This window comes from Panthera tigris, chromosome B1 (genome assembly GCF_018350195.1).
Source record: "Panthera tigris isolate Pti1 chromosome B1, P.tigris_Pti1_mat1.1, whole genome shotgun sequence".
NCBI classification, from domain to species: Eukaryota; Metazoa; Chordata; class Mammalia; order Carnivora; family Felidae; genus Panthera; species Panthera tigris.
In genome coordinates, this window is record NC_056663.1 from 21,158,024 (window position 1) to 21,181,526 (window position 23,503).

At 43.6% G+C, this 23,503-nt stretch overlaps 1 protein-coding gene across 1 annotated transcript in view; it reads left to right on the plus strand.

The window, feature by feature from the left end:
• MTMR7 (myotubularin related protein 7) overlaps positions 1 to 23,503 on the plus strand; it is a 112,906-nt gene that overhangs the window by 66,147 nt on the left and 23,256 nt on the right. The window contains exons 6-7 of the mRNA XM_007098965.3: positions 8,981 to 9,115; positions 18,957 to 19,089. Of these exons, the coding sequence (XP_007099027.2) occupies positions 8,981 to 9,115; positions 18,957 to 19,089 (268 nt within the window). The remainder of the gene's footprint in view (positions 1 to 8,980; positions 9,116 to 18,956; positions 19,090 to 23,503) is intronic.

The window sequence follows — 23,503 nt, forward strand, 5'->3', positions numbered from 1 at the left end:
ACGGAAGAGGGTAGGAAGGGCGGCGAGGCGGAGCGCGCTCCACGGACTGGCGGGAGGGAGCCGGGGCGGAGGGGCGGCTCGCCGGCCAAGCGGAGCCCCCGAGTCTGGCTGGCAAAAGCGGAGGGGCCGGACGGACTGTGTTCCGACAGCAAGCGCGACTCAGCATCTGGGAGGTCATAAGTTAACAGCTCTGCTCGGAAAGCGGGAAGGCTGGAGGACAAAGGGAGGGAGAGCTGCTGAGCCCGCGGACGGCAGAGCTCAGCTTGGCGGGGAACAAAGGCGCCAGCGCCATCTCCCCCGCCCATCCCCCAGCCAAAATCCCAAAGGGAACCAGTTCCTGCCAGGGAACTTGCTCGCTCCCTGCAAACACCCAACTCTGTGCTTCTGCGGAGCCAAACCTCCGGCAGGGGATCTGACTCCCTCCCGCTGCCACAGGGCCCCTCCTGAAGTGGATCACCTAAGGAGAAGCGAGCTAAGCCTGCCCCTCCTGCCCCCGTGCACCTTGCCTACCCACCCCAGCTAATACGCCAGATCCCCACACACCACAGCACAGGGGAAGTGCCCTGCAGGTCCTCACCACTCCAGGGACTCTCCAAAATGACCAAACGGAAGAATTCCCCTCAGAAGAATCTCCAGGATATAACAACAGCTAATGAACTGATCAAAAAGGATTTAAATAATATAACAGAAAGTGAATTTAGAATAATAGTCATAAATTAATCGCTGGGCTTGAAAACAGTATACAGGACAGCAGAGAACCTCTTGCCACAGAGATCAAGGGACTAAGGAACAGTCACGAGGAGCTGAAAAGCGCTTTAAACGAAATGCAAAACAAAATGGAAACCACGACGGTTTGGCTTGAAGAGGCAGAGGAGAGAATAGGTGAACTAGAAGATAAAGTTATGGAGAAAGAGGAAGCTGAAAGAAAGAGAGATAAAAAAATCCAGGAGTATGAGGGGAAAATTAGAGAACTAAGTGATACACTAAAAAGAAATAATATATGCATAATTGGTATCCCAGAGGAGGAAGAGAGAGGGAAAGGTGCTGAAGGGGTACTTGAAGAAATTATAGCTGAGAACTTCCCTGAACTGGGGAAGGAAAAAGGCATTGAAATCCAAGAGGCACAGAGAACTCCCTTCAGACGTAACTTGAATCGATCTTCTGCACGACATATCATAGTGAAACTGGCAAAATACAAGGATAAAGAGAAAATTCTGAAAGCAGCAAGGGATAAACGTGCCCTCACATATAAAGGGAGACCTATAAGACTCGTGACTGATCTCTCCTTTGAAACTTGGCAGGCCAGAAAGGCTTGGCACGATATCTACAGTGTGCTAAACAGAAAAAATATGCAGCCGAGAATCCTTTATCCAGCAAGTCTGTCATTTAGAATAGAAGGAGAGATAAAGGTCTTCCCAAACAAACAAAAACTGAAGGAATTTGTCACCACGAAACCAGCCCTACAAGAGATCCTAAGGGGGATCCTGTGAGACAAAGTACCAGAGACATCACTACAAGCATAAAACATACAGACATCACAATGACTCTAAACCCATATCTTTCTATAATAACACTGAATGTAAATGGATTAAATGCGCCAACTAAAAGACATAGGGTATCAGAATGGATAAAAAAACAAGACCCATCTATTTGCTGTCTACAAGAGACTCATTTTAGATCTGAGGACACCTTTAGATTGAGAGTGAGGGGATGGAGAACTATTTATCATGCTACTGGAAGCCAAAAGAAAGCTGGAGTAGCCATACTTATATCAGACAAACTAGACTTTAAATTAAAGGCTGTAACAAGAGATGAAGAAGGGCATTATATAATAATCACAGGGTCTATCCATCAGGAAGAGCTAACAATTATAAATGTCTATGCGCCAAATACCGGAGCCCCCAGATATATAAAACAATTACTCATAAACATAAGCAACCTTATTGATAAGAATGTGGTCATTGCAGGGGACTTTAACACCCCACTTACAGAAATGGATAGATCATCTAGACACACAGTCAATAAAGAAACAAGGGCCCTGAATGATACATTGGATCAGATGGACTTGACAGATATATTTAGAACTCTGCATCCCAAAGCAACAGAATATACTTTCTTCTCGAGTGCACATGGAACATTCTCCAAGATAGATCATATACTGGGTCACAAAACAGCCCTTCATAAGTTTACAAGAATTGAAATTATACCATGCATACTTTCAGACCACAATGCTATGAAGCTTGAAATCAACCACAGGAAAAAGTCTGGAAAACCTCCAAAAGCATGGAGGTTAAAGAACACCCTACTAAAGAATGAGTGGGTCAACCAGGCAATTAGAGAAGAAATTAAAAAATATATGGAAACAAACGAAAATGAAAATACAACAATCCAAACGCTTTGGGATGCAGCGAAGGCAGTCCTGAGAGGAAAATACATTGCAATCCAGGCCTATCTCAAGAAACAAGAAAAATCCCAAATACAAAATCTAACAGCACACCTAAAGGAAATAGAAGCAGAACAGCAAAGGCAGCCTAAACCCAGCAGAAGAAGAGAAATCATAAAGATCAGAGCAGAAATAAACAATATAGAATCTAAAAAAACTGTAGTGCAGATCAACGAAACCAAGAGTTGGTTTTTTGAAAAAATAAACAAAATTGACAAACCTCTAGCCAGGCTTCTCAAAAAGAAAAGGGAGATTACCCAAATAGATAAAATCATGAATGAAAATGGAATGATTACAACCAATCCCTCAGAGATACAAACAATTATCAGGGAATACTATGAAAAATTATATGCCAACAAATTGGACAACCTGGAAGAAATGGACAAATTCCTAAACACCCACACTCTTCCAAAACTCAATCAGGAGGAAATAGAAAGCTTGAACAGACCCATAACCAGCGAAGAAATTGAATCGGTTATCAAAAATCTCCCAACAAATAAGAGTCCAGGACCAGATGGCTTCCCAGGGGAGTTCTACCAGACGTCTAAAGCAGAGATAATACCTATCCTTCTCAAGCTATTCCAAGAAATAGAAAGGGAAGGAAAACTTCCAGACTCATTCTATGAAGCCAGTATTACTTTGATTCCTAAACCAGACAGAGACCCAGTAAAAAAAGAGAACTACAGGCCAATATCCCTGATGAATATGGATGCAAAAATTCTCAATAAGATACTAGCAAATCGAATTCAACAGCATAGAAAAAGAATTATTCACCATGATCAAGTGGGATTCATTCCTGGGATGCAGGGCTGGTTCAACATTCGCAAATCGATCAACGTGATACATCACATTAACAAAAAAAAAGAGAAGAACCATATGATCCTGTCAATCGATGCAGAAAAGGCCTTTGACAAAATCCAGCACCCTTTCTTAATAAAAACCCTTGAGAAAGTCGGGATAGAAGGAACATACTTAAAGATCATAAAGGCCATTTATGAAAAGCCCACAGCTAACATCATCCTCAATGGGGAAAAACTGAGAGCTTTTCCCCTGAGATCAGGAACACGACAGGGATGCCCACTCTCACCGCTGTTGTTTAATATAGTGCTGGAAGTTCTAGCATCAGCAATCAGACAACAAAAGGAAATCAAAGGCATCAAAATTGGCAAAGATGAAGTCAAGCTTTCGCTTTTTGCAGATGACATGATATTATACATGGAAAATCCGATAGACTCCACCAAAAGTCTGCTAGAACTGATACATGAATTCAGCAAAGTTGCAGGATACAAAATCAATGTGCAGAAATCAGTTGCATTCTTATACACTAACAATGAAGCAACAGAAAGACAAATGAAGAAACTGATCCCATTCACAATTGCACCAAGAAGCATAAAATACCTAGGAATAAATCTAACCAAAGATGTAAAAGATCTGTATGCTGAAAACTATAGAAAGCTTATGCAGGTAATTGAAGAAGATATAAAGAAATGGAAAGACATTCCCTGCTCATGGATTGGAAGAATAAATATTGTCAAAATGTCAATACTACCCAAAGCTATCTACACATTCAATGCAATCCCAATCAAAATTGCACCAGCATTCTTCTCGAAACTAGAACAAGCAATCCTAAAATTCATATGGAACCACAAAAGGCCCCGAATAGCCAAAGTAATTTTGAAGAAGAAGACCAAAGCAGGAGGCATCACAATCCCAGAATTTAGCCTCTACTACAAAGCTGTCATCATCAAGACAGCATGGTATTGGCATAAAAACAGACACATAGACCAATGGAATAGAATAGAAACCCCAGAACTAGACCCACAAACATATGGCCACCTCATCTTTGACAAAGCAGGAAAGAACATCCAATGGAAAAAAGACAGTCTCTTTAACAAATGGTGCTGGGAGAACTGGACAGCAACATGCAGAAGGTTGAAACTAGACCACTTTCTCACACCATTCACAAAAATAAACTCAAAATGGATAAAGGACCTGAATGTGAGACAGGAAACCATCAAAACCTTAGAGGAGAAAGCAGGAAAAGACCTCTCTGACCTCAGCCGTAGCAATCTCTTACTCGGCACATCCCCAAAGGCAAGGGAATTAAAAGCAAAAGTGAATTACTGGGACCTTATGAAGATAAAAAGCTTCTGCACAGCAAAGGAAACAACCAACAAAACTAAAAGGCAGCCAACAGAATGGGAAAAGATATTTGCAAATGACACATCGGACAAAGGGCTAGTATCCAAAATCTATAAAGAGCTCATCAAACTCCACACCCGAAAAACAAATAACCCAGTGAAGAAATGGGCAGAAAACATGAATAGACACTTCTCTAAAGAAGACATCCGGATGGCCAACAGGCACATGAAAAGATGTTCAACGTCGCTCCTTATCAGGGAAATACAAATCAAAACCACACTCAGATACCACCTCACGCCAGTCAGAGTGGCCAAAATGAAGAAATCAGGAGACTATAGATGCTGGAGAGGATGTGGAGAAACGGGAACCCTCTTGCACTGTTGGTGGGAATGCAAATTGGTGCAGCCGCTCTGGAAAGCAATGTGGAGGTTCCTCAGAAAATTAAAAATAGACCTACCCTATGATCCAGCAATAGCACTGCTAGGAATTTATCCAAGGGATACAGGAGTACTGATGCATAGGGGCACTTGTACCCCAATGTTTATAGCAGCACTCTCAACAATAGCCAAATTATGGAAAGAGCCTAAATGTCCATCAACTGATGAATGGATAAAGAAATTGTGCTTTATATACACAATGGAATACTACGTGGCAATGAGAAAAAATGAAATATGGCCTTTTGTAGCAACATGGATGGAACTGGAGAGTGTGATGCTAAGTGAAATAAGCCATACAGAGAAAGACAGATACCATATGGTTTCACTCTTATGTGGATCCTGAGAAACGTAACAGAAACCCATGGGGGAGGGGAAGGAAAAAAAAAAAAAAAAGAGGTTAGAGTGGGAGAGAGCCAAAGCATAAGAGACTGTTAAAAACTGAGAACAAACTGAGGGTTGATGGGGGGTGGGAGGGAGGGCAGGGTGGGTGATGGGTATTGAGGAGGGCACCTTTTGGGATGAGCACTGGGTGTTGTATGGAAACCAATTTGACAGTAAATTTCATATATTAAAAAATAAAAATAAAAAAAAATAAAAAAAAAATAAAAATCTTTTCAAAAAAGAAAAAAAAAAAAAAAAGAAGCACTGTAAGACTACTTACTGTGCCACACAAAATTGGTGACTGTATGTTCCCTCTGACGCGGGGAAGAACTCTGTGTGGAGCATGTCTATGGGTTATTAAGAAAATATAACTATGAAATATTAAAGTATAGTTGGTTTAGTGGGTTTAATATATCTGGTTTAATTTATTGGCCACATTTCATGGTGTAACTCTGCTCTGACTTAACCCTTCACTTAAAACGAGCGGCTGTCAGCCTGCAGGTCATTGTCATTCCCTGGTTTCATTTCACAATGGAAGTCCCACTTGCTCAGTGAGCGTAGGTGTGGTATGTGCGTTCTCACCAGCTAAATGTGTCTCCTTCCCCTCTAACTCTTCTGATAGTCGAAGAAATTGCCTGGTGGTAGCTGCCTTCACTAGTACTTCTTTAACCCAGATGAAGCTCTAGATCGAATTGTTCTCTTACCCGCCAGAATTCCCTCAGGGCAGCAGGACAAGCCCTGACCCCCCGAAGAGCAGAAGAAATAGAAAGAACCCCCGAGTAAAGCCCCAAGAAAGCCCTCTGTGGCCCTTATCTTTCTATCCATCGGATGTTGCTTGTCTTTTGTCACCCAGCCCGCCTTTGGTCCCTGCCCTGCTTCACCTCTCTCCCGGACCAAGCCCTTGCCGGCCATCCCCATCCGTGTTCAGGCCCTCCGTCCCTCTCTTCTCCAGCTGCAGGTGCACTTCTGCCAACAGCTCAAGAGTTGTGCAACTCTGGAGAAGCTCTGCCGCCCCTTTGCTTTGCTTGCCACCGTCCCATGCCCTTCGCTCCTGAATTCTGAACCTGGCTGCTGGGCTCAGAGTTCTTCACCCACCTCGGTGATTCCCCCTTGCTGTCACAGACTGCAACTGGAACTCTCTGGCAGTTGTCCGGTTATGTGTCTGGTTGTGGTGTGGTTCTCGGTCTTGTCAGCAGGTTCTCAGCTGTAATGGTGTAGGTGGTGTAAATGGTGTAGATGGTGTAGGTGGCGTAGATGGTGTAGGTAGTGTAGATGGTGTTGATGGTGTAGGTGGTGTAGGTGGTGTTGATGGTGTAGGTGGTGTAAGTGGTATAGGTGGAGTTGATGGTGTAGGTGGTGTGGTGTAGATGGTGTAGGTGGTGTAGGTGGTATAGTGTAGATAGTGTAGGTGTTGTTGATGGTGTAGGTGGTGTAGATGGTGTAGATGGTGTTAATGGTGAGGATGATGTAGGTGATGTGGGTGTTGTTGATGGTGTAGGTGGTGTAGATGGTGTAGGTGGTGTTGATGGTGTAGGTGGTGTGGTGTAGATGGTGTAGGTGGTGTAGGTGGTGTAGATGGTGTAGGTGGTGTTAATGGTGAGGATGATGTAGGTGATGTGGGTGTTGTTGATGGTGTAGGTGGTGTAGATGGTGTAGGTGGTGTTAATGGTGAGGATGATGTAGGTGTTGTAGGTGTTGATGTGTAGGTGGTGTAGGTGGTGTAGATAGTGTAGATATTGTAGGTGGTGTAGGTGATATAGGTGGTGTAGGTAGTGTAGATGGTGTTGATGGTGTAGGTGGTGTTGATGGTGTAGGTGGTGTAAGTGGTATAGGTGTTGATGGTGTAGGTGGTGTAGATAGTGTAGATGTTGTAGGTGGTGTAGGTGATATAGGTGGTGGAGGTAGTGTAGATGGTGTTGATGGTGTAGGTGGTGTTGATGGTGTAGGTGGTGTAAGTGGTATAGGTGGTGTTGATGGTGTAGGTGGTGTGGTATAGATGGTGCAGATGGTGTTGATGGTGTAGGTGGTGTAGATGGTGTAGGTAGTGTAGATGGTGTAGGTGGTGTTGATGGTGTAGGTGGTGTTGATGGTGCAGGTGGTGTAGATGGTGTAGGTGGTGTTAATGGTGAGGATGATGTAGGTGTTGTAGGTGTTGTTGATGGTGTAGGTGGTGTAGATGGTGTAGATAGTGTAGATGGTGTAGGTGGTAGTGATGGTGTAGGTAGTGAGAAACATTCCCGCCTTCTCCAATGAGGACCACCAAAGCTTCCTGGTCTTCCTGGGAAACCCAAACCCTCACTGAGTGTTCCTGGGTTGAATGTTAGGGACACGTAGGCTGTGCTTGGACTCAGAGCTGGGTTGTCCCTTCAGGGGTAGAGACTTGAAGTGCAGGTGTCCCAAGTGGACTCTGCCATGACTCTCTTTGGTGAGTTTCCCCTGCTTAGCCTGCCCGCCTGGAGCTAGAGGGTTCTCTTCCTCCCTGACCACCACGCCCTCCATCCTCTTACCCAGTGGGCTCGCAGCCTCAGTGTAGGTTTTTGGAGAGTCATTCCTTTATTTTAAATGTTAACATCTAAGTCCGCAAAAAATACTTTGCCACAGAAGCATAAGTTTTATAGCTACGAGGTCGTATCCGTGCTCACCTAATAATGCAGGGAAAGTTTCGTGCTGTTGTCTATGTTGTCTGGTGATACGGTTTACTCTGTCAGAATCACAGAATTGGGAAATTGTAGAATAGAACGCAGGCCGATTCCAGAGAAGCCCCCTGCTTCTCTCACACCGGGGCCATCGGGGTGTATGCCTGCTGACCTTAGGTGCCCGAGCTACCAGCTGCCTGGGCTTTCCTCATAGTGAAAACGTTCCCATTTAGCATTAGAGTTGGGTTTTGGTATCTGTTTCTAAATGAGCTGATAAAAAATTTGGAAAGCATTACAAAATAACTTGTTTTTAACTAGTCTTGCTATTAGCAAGTATCCTGTAAATTTTAGGAGAATAGTTATTTATTTTGTATTTCTACCTTCAAGAAAATAATACCTGTGGAAAGGAAAATAAGCTATTTATTTATTTTTAATTTTTTTTAACGTTCATTCATTTTTGAGAGACAGAGAGAGAGATAGAATGTGAGCAGGGAAGGGGCAGAGAGAGGGAGACACAGAATCTGAAGCAGGCTCCAGGCTCCGAGCTGTCAGCACAGAGCCCGACACAGGGCTCAAACCCACGAACTGTGAGCTCATGACCTGAACCAAAGTTGGACGTTTACCTGACTGAGGCACCCAGGCACCCTGAAAGTAGGCTACTTAGATGGCTTTACATTTCATCAGTTAGGTCCTATCTCAACATCCATGCACACTCCTAATTTCTTACACCGAGAAACTTTGCACTGTTTGCCCTTGTTGTGGTTTCTTTGGCCTGCATTAAAAAGAAACCAAGCTGGATTTTTGGAAGGCATTCAGACACTTCTACAAGCTGGCATGGGGTGTAAGTGAGCCCGGGGCTCGTGGTTGGGGACACAGTCTGCAGCTGTCTGTGGGAACAGTGGCGCGCTTTCTGATGCTGTGGCCGCGGCCTCTCCCCTCAGGCCTCCATCTGTCGGAGCAGCCAGCCTCTGTCCGGCTTCAGTGCCCGCTGCCTGGAGGACGAGCAGATGCTTCAGGCCATCAGGAAAGCCAATCCAGGAAGTGACTTCATTTACGTCGTGGACACTCGGCCCAAAGTAAGTGTCGCTGTTCCGTCCCGATGCATGTCTTTGCAGCTCTGAAGCCTGAAACTGGAGACGAGGCAGAGCCAAGGAAATGGATGGCCGTCCCCCACTCAGGGCGCTTCATCTGCAAAGGGGCTGTTCCTCTTTGGCCACCCCACTTGGCCCCGTGTTTCTTCCTGGGTGAGTGTTTTTCCGGCTGTGAGTTTCCTCATCACATCAGGTACTTTTGATAGTTCCCCTGCTGCTAGGAGTGTGCTGGGTATACAGTATACACAACACATGAGTGTGGTTTAATTTTGGAGCTTGCTCTCCTAAATACACCAAATTATTATTATTAAAAAATTTTTTTTAATGTTTTTTTTTTTTAATTTTTAAAATTTATTTTGAGAGAGAGAGAGAGCGCACAGGCACGGGAGGGAGAGAGGGAGACACAGAATCCAAAGCAGGCTCCAGGCTCCGTGCTGTCAGCACAGATCCTGACGCGGGGCTTCAACCCACAAGCCGTGAGATCATGACCTGAGCTGAAGTCAGACGCTCAACTGACTGAGCCACCCAGGCGCCCCAATGTTTATTATTATTATCTTTTTTTTTTCAATTTTTTTTAACGTTTATTTATTTTTGAGACAGACAGAGACAGAGCATGAATGGGGGAGGGTCAGAGAGAGGGAGACACAGAATCTGAAACAGGCTCCAGGCTCTGAGCAGTCAGCACAGAGCCCAACGTGGGGCTCGAACTCATTGACCGCGAGATCGTGACCTGAGCTGAAGTTGGCCACTTAACCGACTGAGCCACCCAGGTGCCCCTATTATTATCTTTTTTTGAGAGAGAGGGAGGGGCAGAGAGAGAGAGGGGCACAGAGGATCCCAAGTGGGCTCCACACTGACAGCAGAAAGCCCGATGTGGGGCTTGAACTCCTGAACCAAAATGGGAGATCATGACCTGAGCCGAAGTTGGATGCTTAACTGAGCCACCCAGGCACCCCTACCAAATTATTTTTTTCACTTGTTTCTAAAATGACCTTTTTTTCTCTGACAATGAATTACTGTGGCTCTCCCACAGTTCAATTTTTGTGAGGTGTTCAGCTGTACTATTTCAGATTCACCTTGAGCAATCTGTATCTGTGACTTGGAAAGATTTACAGTATATAATGTCAAGTGAATGAAAAAGTCACCAAATAATATGCATGCTCTTTTGTTCATGTAAAAGAAATTACAGGTTTATGAAAATAGAAAGAGATCTGGAAGGATATGTGGCAACCTGTTAAAATTCCATAGAAAAGGGTGGATTTGGGGAGGTAGAGAACTTTCTACATGTCTCTTATTTGTAAATACTATTTAAGTATGCATGTATTCATATACCAATTTTATAATTTAATCAGATGGTCAACAAGAAATCTAGTGGTTGAGGGATAAGCCAAGTCCATCTTGCAGGGTATCTCGATACCACACAGGTTTCCTTTTTTTTTTTTTTTTTTATGCCTGTTAGCATTAGGTCCAATTTAATTTCCAATTTCATGGCCTAGACCCATTTCTTTGTAAACCAGTCAACAACAGGAGTCCTCAGTGGGATGTGCCAGTGAATATATGGAAACAAAATCACCTACAACTACATGGAACATATAGGACAAAATGAGATGACCAAACAAAATGGCCTTAATCAACATATTTGTCATTATAACTTCTTGCCAGTAATGAAAATGTACATGTGCCTATGCCTGAGGAGAGAGTAGTACATGTGGCCCATGCTCCACATGGGTGTGGAAAGGTGTTCAAGATCTAGTATGCGACAAGAGTGAGATACACAAATATGTATGATGTCATCCCATTTATGTAATAATAATTGTAAACATTATATATTATTCTATACATTGAAAAAATGTGAGGGTATGTATGCCAAGCCATTAATAGTGGTTTTTCCTCTGGGGAAAGCGGAGGATTTTCAGAACTTTTTTACCTCATAAATGATAGTTTGAAGATTGTTGTCATCATGAAAAGGTTAAAAGACCGTAAGGACCTTAAATGTTAAACATAGCTACCATATGAGTCAGCAGTTCTACTCCTAACTTGAGAGAAATGAAAACACATGTCCACCAAAAACTTACCTGTGAATATTTCTTGATTAATAATAGCTTAAAAGTAGAAACAACCTGGGGCACCTGGATGGCTCTGTTGGTTGAGTGTCCAACTCTTGATTTCGTCTCATGTCATGATCTCGCAGTTCATGAGTTCAAGCCCTGAGTCAGGCTCTGTGCTGACAGTGCAGAGCCTGCTTGGGATTCTCTCTCTCTCTCATCCCTTCCTGGCTCTCTCTCTCTCAAAATAAGTAAATAAATAAAAATAGTAGAAACAACCATGTGTCCGTCAACTGAGAATGAGTTAATAAAATGTAGTATATCCATTCAAGGCAATATTATTGGCTATAAAAAGGAATGAAGTACTGATACGTACCACAATGTAGATGAACCTTGAAACTGTTACATGAAGTGAAAGAAGTTGGGCACAGAGGATCACACATTGTGTGATTCCATTTATATGAAATTTTCAGAATAGACAGATCCATAGATACAGAAGGTAGGCTGGTGGTTTCCTTGGGCTAGAAGGATGGGAGGAAACGGGGGGGGACATGGGTAGAGGGTTTCATTTTGGGGTGATTAAAATGTTCTAAAATTAGATTGTAGTGCCAGTTACACAATGGATATATTACACAAGTGGATGGATTGTATGGTCTGTGAATTCTGTGTCAGTGAAGCTATTTTTAAAAGGAACACAAGGACACAAGAAACATTAGAACAGGAAGCAGGAAACAGCCCAAATGATGGACAGCCCAAATCCATTGTATACACTGATAGGTAACTATCGACATAGCCTATACTCGTGGGCCGTGTGAGAATTGAGAATTGGGTATTATCCATTATGTAGGCACTCAGAGCCTGGCAATTTTCAATGCTTCTCTGAGCCTCCGTTCATCAAATATTGTGATTCATGGCCTGGTTCACTTAATTGGATGGTTTCCTAGTGTAAGATCAGTGCCCTACTCATACCCTGAACCTTCGAACAGTCCCGTGCTCCTGACCCAAGTGCAGTAGTGGGATAGTTGTGGGCCAGGCCACGGGGATGGAGTCCCTTTCAGATGCCAGATCAGCAAATCAGTTGTGGAGATCAATGATAAAATGCATGTTACAGCTGTATCACATTATAGCAGATTATATGTAAAGGATTCCCTTCCTTTTAGGTAATGTGAAAACGAAATACCCTGGTAAGAACTTCAAACTGGAAAAAAGAAAAGAAAAAAAAGGCTGCTCTGCTTGAAGATTTTCACTTGAAAGATACCAGAAAACCTCTGACTTTACTGTTCTCTTTCCATTTGTGCTTTTTTCTCGGGCTTATCACAGTACAGCCCCTCCCTTCTTACCTTGACTGCATTCTGTCCTCTTTATTGCACGTTTTGTGTAAGAAAAGGCTGTTTGGACTTACCTCGTGGTCAGAGGGGAATTAAAGAATGCCTGCATCTTAGGTAAATGTACTGAAGACGAGATAACACAAGGAGAGGACAGGGGCTTTCCTCGCTTGGGACTCCTTTCTCCTGTCCCGTTTTCCCAGGTTTAAATAAAGCCAAACAGATTCACCTACTGATGGCAGGGCCAGTGAACCAAGTGTGCACTGTGCTATGTAAACCTCCTGGGAAATGTGGCAGCTGTTGAGCCTGGCATATTCCGGATTTAAAATGAATTAATCCAGAGGATTTGATTTGAAGGGTATATTTAGCACTAAGCGTGTTTACTCTTGGTGATAAGAAGTTCAATGCCGATCCATTAAAGAAAATTGGCGTGTCATACAAGTGCCCTGTTCTTGTATTTGCTCACGCATACACACACTTCACATGAGTTTTAAACTGTTTGCTTAGAGCTTTCATTCTTCCAAAGAACACGTCTGTTGGTTTTTGTTCCACAGTGTCAGGCTTCCTTGGTAGCCAGGAGATGGAGTCCCTGTTTGCTCTAGGTGGTGGGCAGGGGGAAATGGAGCTCTCAGGTTTAACTAAAAAGAGAGAGGAACAGGAGGCAACCCCAACCATTCCTGTCCTCAGTGAGGCTAGCCCCACATGCTGCCTCTTGAGGTGAAAGCCTTCTGAATTGCTTGTTGACATTAAAAACATGGGAGGCAGAAGCAGTGAGGTCCTCAGTATGTTTGAATATCTGCCCCCCCCCCTCAAATATATGAGGCCAAATCTTACTGCTGGGATTTGGTGCATTAAGCTGATATGAAATAATGTGGATGCAATCAATAGAAGTTGAATTACAAAATGGGAGGTAATTAATTTTATCTCAACCTTGTTCATGACTTCTCCTTGCTTTATTCTGGGTCTTGGCTGGGCTTGTAAAGATGCCAGGCACCACTTTGTCGTTTAATTCTTACAATAGTCCTGAAAATTGGGATGTGTTTTCTTTTTATGGCTAGGGCTTGGATTTAGAGAGGTAAAATAATTTGCCCAAGGTTGCACAGGTCAGAGCAGAGCCCACATTCAAATCCAGGCCTATCCGATGCCAAAGCCCAGGCTCCTTCCACTTGACCATGGAGCTGTTCACAGAAGTCAGAGCCCTGTGTGCACGTGAGGCTCAGGAGGGTTGCCACCTCCGAGCACACACCCACTGAAGAGGGAGACGGGGGCTGAAGAACCAACCACAAGCTCAGCCCAAATCAGGGCCAGGGCCAGAGGAGCCAGAAGGGCTCTGAGCTGTGCTCTGATGCCTGCACCTTGGCAGGAAGTGCTGCGCGGTACAGAGAATGGGTGAGGAAAGGCAGCCACCTGCCTGTGCGAATGCTCAGCCTTTTGTCCTTGCTCCTTCTCCAAAGACAGCTTTATGGTTACGGCTTCTAATGGCACTCTGTAAGCAGTTTTATAGTTGCATTACAGAATGTTGGATATTTTTGTGTTTCTCTGGGATCGGTAATTATGTGGTTCTTACTTAGCAAATCCTGTGAGCGGGGGGAGCTGAGAGAACCCATCGTAAAGACGGAGGTGCCTGAAAGAGGAGAATCTAGGATCTCCTTTTTTAGCAGGATGTGGGCCATCCTTGCTGATGGCCACTATGGCGGAGAGCAGGGGGAAAGGGAATTGGAGAGACAGCAGTATTCAGAGGCAGTGGAACGTCTTCATGCCTTCTCTTTGGTAGTGCAAGGACAGAGGAGTTTCCCTGTGGGTCTAGTGGGCACGGAGGAAGCAAGTGCCCAGGAGCCATCTTGCTAATGTCCCTCCAAAGACTCCCTCCCGAAGTTTCTAGCTGCAAGTGACTGCAGGGTGTTTGCTGGGGAGCGAAGTTGAGGGGGTTAGAAGAAGTTCAAGCCTGAGGGATCTCCCATGTCAGTGACTTGTGTACCTCATATGTCCAAGAGCCCACATGTGTGCCCCAGGGGTTGCAGCATTTGGACTCTTTCACCGAGAGGGCAGGGATGGCCCATAAGTGTTGCCAGTCAAGCAGTGACATCAGTGGAGAGAGAACTGCATTCTTGCCAGCTTTATGAAGAGATGGTTATCACTTTTCTTATCGCTCCTCTGTACTACCTCCCCACTCTCCCAAAACAGTACCTAGAAGAGGAACGAGAAGCAAGGAGAGAAGACCCCTCACCAGTCCTCACAGCCTGTAACGAGAGAAAGATGAGTTTGCATCATATATGGCGTTGGAATTGTAAATGGAGCCGGATGGTGATTTCCTCTCTGAGTGTAATCCAAAAGCTAGTCATTCAGCCTGAGATATCCTGAGGGTAGGAAAGGAAGATTTGACAGGCACAGTTGTAGACAGCAGTTGCAGGAAATAAAGCCTTCTCATGTTTTTACCTGTGTATGCCCCAAGGTAAGGTTCTTCATTTCATCAGTCCCGGAGAGAGGGAGAGGATCATCACGTGACACTCACTGCATGTGGCCCGGTCCTCCTCTGGCCAAGATAACTTGTTTCCATTTCCCAACCATGTCAGCTTGGGCCCTGTCACTATTCAGGTACGGAATGTACTGTGCTGAAATTTGAGACTTGTGAGGCTAAGATAGTTGTAGTCTTCTGAGTGACCGGGCTGACCATTGAGTTGACATCAAGATCATCGTTGGCTAAGTTCTCATGGTTTTGGTGTGTCTGATTGATTGATTGATTTAGGGTCAGAGGAAGATCTGATTCTATTTCTTAGCATTCTTGGCCTGTTCACCCCTCCACTTTGTTCTCATATTCAGTCCTTTGGCCAGTCAGCCGGTCAGTAAATCTTCACTGAGTCCTGTTCTGTGCCAGGTGGAGGGATATGGCCGCAAACCTGCCCTGCAAGCTCGTCGTGGAGCCTGTGTCCTCTGCCCCAGTCCAGTGGATCTTCTCTGCCATCAACACTAAATCTTCAAATTTTCAAATAAATCTTCTTGGAATCCTCAGTTGCTCTCCACTGTCATGCGTAAAGTCTGACCTTCTGAATCAGGCCTTTTTGTAGAGGATTCTGGCTAATTTTTAGCCTCGTCTCTGGCTACTGCCACCATCTGTGAACCGTCTACTCCACTGGCACTGGTCGGCTCTGTGATGATCTATTCCTTGATTTTGTCTCTCACCTCTTCATCTGCACTGCCCTCCCCTCCGTCTCCATCCTTCCAGATGATTAGCGTCTATCTCAAGGCTTTTTGCTTTCATGGAACGTGACCCCCAATCCCCTAGGCTCCACGAGGCTGTTCCCGATTCAAACTCCTGCCACTGTCACAGCCTGTGCCCAGTCCTGGCTGGTAGAGGCCATTATTATTTGGTGCTGTGTATTTTCCCTTCCACACTCAGAAGCTTATGGTGGTAGGAATGGCTTCTTACTCAACTTTCTATTCTGTTTATCATCTGACACACAATAGGTGTTCATAAGAGTTTGTTGAAAAATGAGTGGAGTTCTTTTTGTTTCGTTTAATGAGCTTTTCTGCACCCAAAGATGCAGAGATTATCAAATAGTGGAGTGATCTTGGGTTAGAAAACAGGGTATTTTTTTTTCAGCCCTACTTGTCATTTGCCTGTTGTGTTCCTCAAGCATAAATTGAAAGTGGAGTGCAGTTACCTCTAATGTTTTATTTCTTTGAGAATTTTTTGGAACTGAGATGAATTGCTTTTCCTTTGATCATGAGATGGAGTTCTCAGCCAAAGGCACAGGGGACAAATTAAACTTAGTCTGATATTGTTTTGTTTATACAAGGGACACTCTATCTGGAAATTTATAATATAGGTCCAGGGGGCCTGGGTGGCTCAGTCGGTTAAGCGTCCGATTTCGGCTCAGGTCATGATCTCGCGGTCCGTGAGTTCAAGCCCCGCATCGGGCTCTATGCTGACAGCTCAGAGCCTGAAGCCGGTTTCAGATTCTGTGTCTCCCTCTTTCTCTCTCCTCTCCCGCTCGTGCTCTGTCTCTCTCTTCTCAAAAATAAATAAACGTTAAAAAAAATTTATAATATAGGTCCAGGATAGCTTCTTGAATTTGTATTAATTCTAAAACTGTATTTCCTGCTTTGAGGGTTCAGCATTTGCCACGTTATCCTGATAGGTTCTGTGAAATATGTGGAAACCTTGAAAAATTACACTTTGGATGATAGATTAAATATTGCCATCTTCTGTTCATTATGAGAAGTACCATTGACTTTCAAGAAGACATCTTGTGTGGCTCCTTTGCTTGGAAAGACTACCAGTAAATTATCCCAGGTCACAGGCATTCCACTGTTTAAAAATGTGAACACAGAATTCTAATTATACATTAAAATAATAATAATAATAATAATAATAGTATTTTGAGTTTTATTTATTACACTGTTTAAAAAGAGTATCTCTGCAGTATGTGGTAAATAGGCTTAACTTGAATTATTCAAGAAACAGAATAAATATAAGGTTGGTGTAGCATAAGGATACTTGCAAGTCTCCTATTGTTTCCTTTGATGAAGCTTGTTGTAAAGGATTGGCCAACAGCTTTGGAAAATAATTATACAAAGCAGTGATATTTTATAACAGTGGGTTTCAAAAGAATAATGCTTATAAGTCATTTTAGAAAAAAGTTTCCCCTTAAAATAAAACTTTTAAGGGATAAACATACATTGTCTTCAAAGTAACATATTTTTTTCTGGATGAAGGCCAAACCCTTTGTTCTGATAGCATGCCCAGGAGAAGGGTGACGGTAACTGGAAACAGTGTCATGAAGGGCTGATGTGCCCCAGCTGATGTGACAGGACAATCATGGGCAGGACTGTTATGGAGAAGTGAGGTGTCTGCCAGCCCGGGCTCTAAGTACCACTGGCTTGTCCTCTGCAGTTTTCTTTCTCGCTGCTAATATGTGTTATGTCTATAATTTAAATTAGAAACCTAATATACTGTGTTTGTAACAAGGACACAAAAGCATCTAAAATAGTATTGATCGTATCCCCTGTCACTTGCCACCTGTCTCTTTGTTCTGCCTGCTGCCAGGTTGGTATAGTTGTTCATTCATTTTAATCTGCTTAATCAAACGTGCATAAACGTGAATAAATATCTATCATTTGTTTTACAAGGAATGAGATATTTGTATGAACATTATTCTTTAGGTTACGCTTGTCACTTAACATGTCATGGCCAGTTCCAAATCAGTGTACATGTCTCTCTGTCTCTCTCTGTATATGTAAAATCCATATCTTTCTTTTTGTTTGTGTAGAAGTTCAGGGTGTGAACATAGTATAATTTGTCTCCTCATTACCCTATTGGGATATGCATAGATTTTCAGGTTTTAACTGTTACAAAGTTTTAATACACATCCTTGGACACCTGTCTTTATGTGCTGGTAGTTTTAATTGTGTATGATTCTCACAAGTAAAGATCTGGGTCAAAGAATATTTATGTTTTTAACTTAGCTTTTTGGAAAGTATTTGTTAATATTCCCCTGGTAACTCACTGTCAGCCTAAAAACTGATATATATATATATATATATTTTCTGGTGGTGAGTTCCTGGTGTCAGTTTTCTGCCTGGGATAACCCACCTGCCTTTTGTGGACAGAAGAGGAACATGGTCAGTGAATACTGTTTCCTAGGATGTGACTACCTGCTTAGCCAAACAGCAAGGATAGAACATTAACAGTAATACGTCCGTCCATTCCAGAAACGTATGTATTTTCCAGCTAAGGCAGGGCTTGCCCCCTGCTTGGTTTGAGTTACACAGGATAAGGGCAGAAGTTTGCATTTAATAAATGTCTTCAAAGTCCATTGTCTTTAACCTGATTTGCACTGGGAAACCTCCACTTCACATCTACAAAATTATGGTAATGAAAGTGGTCCCCAAACCCTCTTAGCAGGTGTCTACTGCCTGGAGGAAACGGCTCTGGAGACAGGGCTGCATCCCCTCGCTTTAGTCCGTGATTCCTGTTCAAGGTTTAACTGGGGGATTCTTGGAGGCAGATTAGAAACCCGCCATCATTCCTATAGGATAATGTGTTTATTGGCAGTATAATCCTGGAAGATACGATTTAGCCCACAGAGCTTTGTACTCCAGCTGTATCTGCTGACATTCTTTTGCCGGCCTACAGGTTATGCTGTTTGGTTAAGTCAGGGCGACTCGGCTCTTTCACAGAATTGCATATCTGGCCTCTCTCACGGAACTGTAAGAGGCGTCTCCAGAAGGGATGTGCAGAATGCTTTCCAGCTAAGAAAACGTTTCCCCACGTCAACAAACATATAAGCTCAGCATGCGTGCCTGAGCAGCTCAGCACACTATTCCCCTGGTTTCAAACATGTTGTGTTTGAAACACATCATTTTGAACTGCTTTCATGGCTGTCGGGGAAATGTGCGGGTTGTGTTATGTCCTGAATGCCATCGGTGACCCTTCTGTTTCGCTGACCACCGCAGCTCAACGCAATGGCAAATCGTGCCGCAGGGAAGGGCTATGAGAACGAAGATAACTACTCCAATATCAAGTTTCAGTTCATCGGGATAGAGAACATCCACGTCATGAGGAACAGTCTGCAAAAAATGCTGGAAGGTAAGCATTTCCTTAGGCACAGCAGTAAAGAAAAAATGCAGCGAAACGTTTTCATGTCAAGTGGAATAAGAGAGCCTTTTGCTTTTTGAGTTGTTACAGTGATGCTGTTTACATAGGTGGGGTAAGCTGAGACAAATGTCATATTGCAGTGACTCCTTAAACATTCAAGCCTTTCCCTTATTTTTTGTTAAGTGTCATGGTGAAATGGTTTTATTTTTAAAATTTATTTTATTTATTTTTGGGGGGCGGGGAAAGTCCGGGGCTCTTCTGTGCTTACGGTCTAAAGATAAAAGTGCACGGGAGTATTTTTTCTCTCCCTCATGATATTAGTTTGACCCACATTCAAGGCCATTTAGAGATAAGGCGGCCCTACATTTAGAGCGATAGCCAGGTCTGTTCGTGTGTGGAGATGAGGTGTATACAATGAATCCGAGGGGCCGAAACGCCATGAGAAGGGAACGTGTTGGAGGAGCGGATACAGCGGCAAGCACTGCACTGCGCCTGCGCCTAAACCGCCGCCGCACCGCCCTGCGTCTCCCCTCCCCCTCCCCCCCAGCACCTTGCACAGCAGGACACATACACACAGGCTTATGGAGACAGGAAGTTACAAAGATGGATTATGCAGTGTAGAGCCACCATTCTTGTGGCCAAACCAGCCATAAGCTGATTAGCAGAAATTCTGCGTTTCAAGCAAAACCAGTCTCATTTACTGCTTCTGCTCCATGTGATTGTGAAGGCGCCGTCCACCGCCTCTGGCTCTAGTGGGAACCGAGCAAGGAGGAGGCAAGACCCTTGGCTTTGCACCTTGGGGTCCTGGAAAGACCAGAGTGCTGTGCTTGCACTCTGAGGCCCTGGAAAGGTGGAACTGAGTGGGAGAAAAGTGGGCTGTCGGAATAGGAAATGGAGGGTGGAAGGAAGGGGACAAAGGAAGTGCTTTTCCTTTTTCTAGGGGTACACATTTGCTCTCAGTTAGTATGCAGTTCTCTGCCTCATGAGAAGGACGGGGTAGTGAGAACCTTGCCGGGTGGGGCTGGAGGGACTTGAGCGGCACATTCCTGATTTCCATTCTCTTTCCTCAATTTGCTGGGTCAGCTCAGTCACTGTGAAACTTGCACATATCAGTTGCCTTCACTGGGCCCTGTTACCTGCTATAGAATGAGAGGCCCATTTCTATGGGCCCTTCGAGCCCTATGGGTCTATGACTATAATTTGATGCCCCTGGTTGCAAATATCTTAACCTTGGGCATTTGAATGGTTGGAAGAAAGCTCATCCTGCATCTGAAAAAACCCACCACAGCCCCAGAGAATCTCTTTCTTATTTCCTCATGAAAGTCACCTTGTCTCAGGCCACAGTGACATCCCTGGGGCATGACTGAACTTTCGGAGATAATCATGGGCAGTTTGGCTGTCCCTGCTATAAGCTGTGCTTTTTAGGTGTCGAAAAATTGGACTAGCTTTGTGCTGTTATTAAAGGCATAGGCTAACTTTAGTATGAAGACCTTAGTGTGAAGTTCATTATCAGATTCATTAAAAAAACAGTATTTTTCATGCAGTAATTTCATAAGCTGACTTTTGAGAATGTACATTTTCTTCTATGCAGAAAGGAGCTCTTAAGAGTTTTTATAACCTTTCACTTGGACTTTAGGTTTCGAATTAGCATTATTTGGTTTCTCATTAGGAACTGTTGCTCCTGCCCTTATACCTGTGGTCTGCCTCCCTTCCTCTAAAGGGCAAGCAAACCGACAGGGCCCTGGAGGGCGGTCTCTGTTATAAGAGGTACCACAGTAGTTCGACAGCACTTTTTCAGCTCTCTGTCAGCACAGTAGGCAAGGACAACCTTCTGGATGACTTTCAGGGAACTTGACCAATGTTTGACTATCTGTTTTTACCAAGTAAATTATAAACCAATTGTGGAGGCTCAGCTGATGAAGTGATGCAACCAGACCCACCTTCTAAGGCTTTTTCTGTTTCCAGCAGCTGTCCTTGGCGTCAAAGAGATCGGAAGGTTTGTGCTGCTGGTCATTTGGTAGGAAGAGGGATAGTGCATTTTATTCGTGGTTGTTATTTTCTTTTGAGTTTTTTTTTTTTTACCACTGTTAATTAATATCAGAATAGATTCTGAATAATGGAAAAGGAAAAAAAAATGTTTGCATTCTAGCTGCTCTGTGAGCAAGGGCTGTGAGATATTTCATTAGAAACTGAAATTTAGGACCAGGTTCACATCTGGTGTAGGTCCATTTATAGAGCTCATTTAATTTTAACTTTGATTTCTAAGTTCTAAACCAGACTTATTTTGCAGTATTCATATCTCCCAATGAGATAGTAATGATACCTTCCAGTTTTGAAGGACTTTTGTAATTTCTTGTTTTCTACAGTGCCTTCCCTTTGGATGATTGGGATAATGTTTTTCCCTCAAATAATAAAAGGATGCCCTATATTTTCTTTTTTTTATTATTTAAAATTTTTTTAATGTTTATTTATTTTTGAGAGAGAGAGTGAGTGGGGAGGGGCAGAGAGAGAGGGATACACAGAATCCAAAGCTGGCTCCAGGCTCTGAGCTGTCAGCACAGAGCCCAACGTGGGGCTCAAACCCCCGAACCGCGAGATCGTGACCTGAGCCAAAGTAGGAAGCTCAACCGACTGAGCCTCCCAGATGCCTGTATTTTCTTTTTTCTTTTTAATTGGAATAGTCAATAAAAAGCCCACACGTCTGTGCCATGTGGACCTTTACACACGCTCTTCACAATATGGCAGGTTATTTTTTCAAGGCATGCCTCTCTCCAATTCTAGAGTCTGGTATATTACATTTAAAACATTTTTACATTACATATTTAATTTGAAAGTTTTTAAGAACACGCGCTTCCCAGGATCACATAACGAAGCAGGATTTGTGCCTAGTACTTTCCATCACCTTAGAGCGATCCTCATTGATTTGTGGGTCTAGCATCAGACAAGCTCCCAGATAACCACCACACATGGTAACGATGTTATAACATTGATGGAGTGCTCACTACGTAGTGGACACTGTTTTGATTTCTCAGATGTATTTATTCAAGTAGTCCTCACGCACCCTTGTGGCTATTCTTAATATCCCTGTTTGACGGACGAGGAGGTTGAGGTGCACAGGCTGAGAAACTCATGCGCGCTCACAACAGTAGGTGGTAGAACCAAGATTTTCCCCTGATTAGTAGGAATCCAGATGCCACGCTCTTCAGCCCCTGGCTTTATGGCCTTTCTAGGTAGCAGGTTGGGTAGAAAGTGCCCTGGCCACGCGTCTGAAGAACTGGTACTAGTTTCTGTTTTTAGTCCCTGAATAAACTTGAGCAAACCTCATTTCCTGTACTTATAAAACAATGTGAACCATGCATCATCCCTAACTTACAGATTTACTGAAAAGATTCCTGGCAAACCATTAAGTGCTTTCCCGTGTTTGGTGTATTATGCTTACTCATGGGAAGCAGTACTGAGCTTGAAGTACGTTATGAATAAAATGGGTAGGTTAATGGGCTACGGATTAATTCAGCCAGCCACACAAATACTTGATAGGTCCCAGGCCTTTCTATGGGCTACTTTTCTCACTTTCTTTATTCAGGAGACGTGGAGTGAGATAGCACAATTTTAGAGGCATGGAGGTGCTTGCCTTATGATAGGGTCTGTGTCCACTCAGCAAAAGTTCATCAACAATAATTTAATAAACCACCTGTCAGGTCTTGTGGATGTTTTCTCAGCAAATTTATTTAACAGAGATACAGATCTCAGCCCAATGGCAGGTCAGATGGGAATGGGTCCAGAGCACGGGGAAAGGGCCCAGCATCCATTCTGTGATTTGGACAATACTACAGTGAAGGGCTGTTTGAACAGGGCCAGAGTCAATTCAATTTAAAAGCTTGAAATCTTTGTAGCAGGACCCACAGTGTAATCACTTTTGTCATATCCCCCGGAATTGTGGGCATTGACAGTGGAGAAAGTTTTGTGGCAAAACGAGGTGGCCCCAGAGATCGCATCTGATCTGTGCTTCTGTGTGAAGGTTCTGAGCCCAATTATTCAGAACTTTCATTAGGTGTTGAATGGATGGTTGAAAGCAGAGAATTTTGAGTACGTCATGGGAGGCAGTGGGTATTATGGTCATGTGACTTCTTGCTCTGGTCTCCCTGCCAGGTTGCCCTGGGCACATCAGGGCCTAGAAGGGAGCAATCCCTAATGCACCCAGCTCCAATTCCATGAAATCTTTCTCTCTGCTCACAGTAAAGGTTGTGGCTATCGGTTCAAATGTCCCTTTTGTTTGATACTTTCTTCTTCATCTCATACCTTTATGAGGTGATAACTAATTCACCCTGATAGAAATGGAGCAGTTTAACTCTTTATAGGCATACAAATTTAAATTTTAAATGAAAATGAAAGTTTAAGTTTAAAA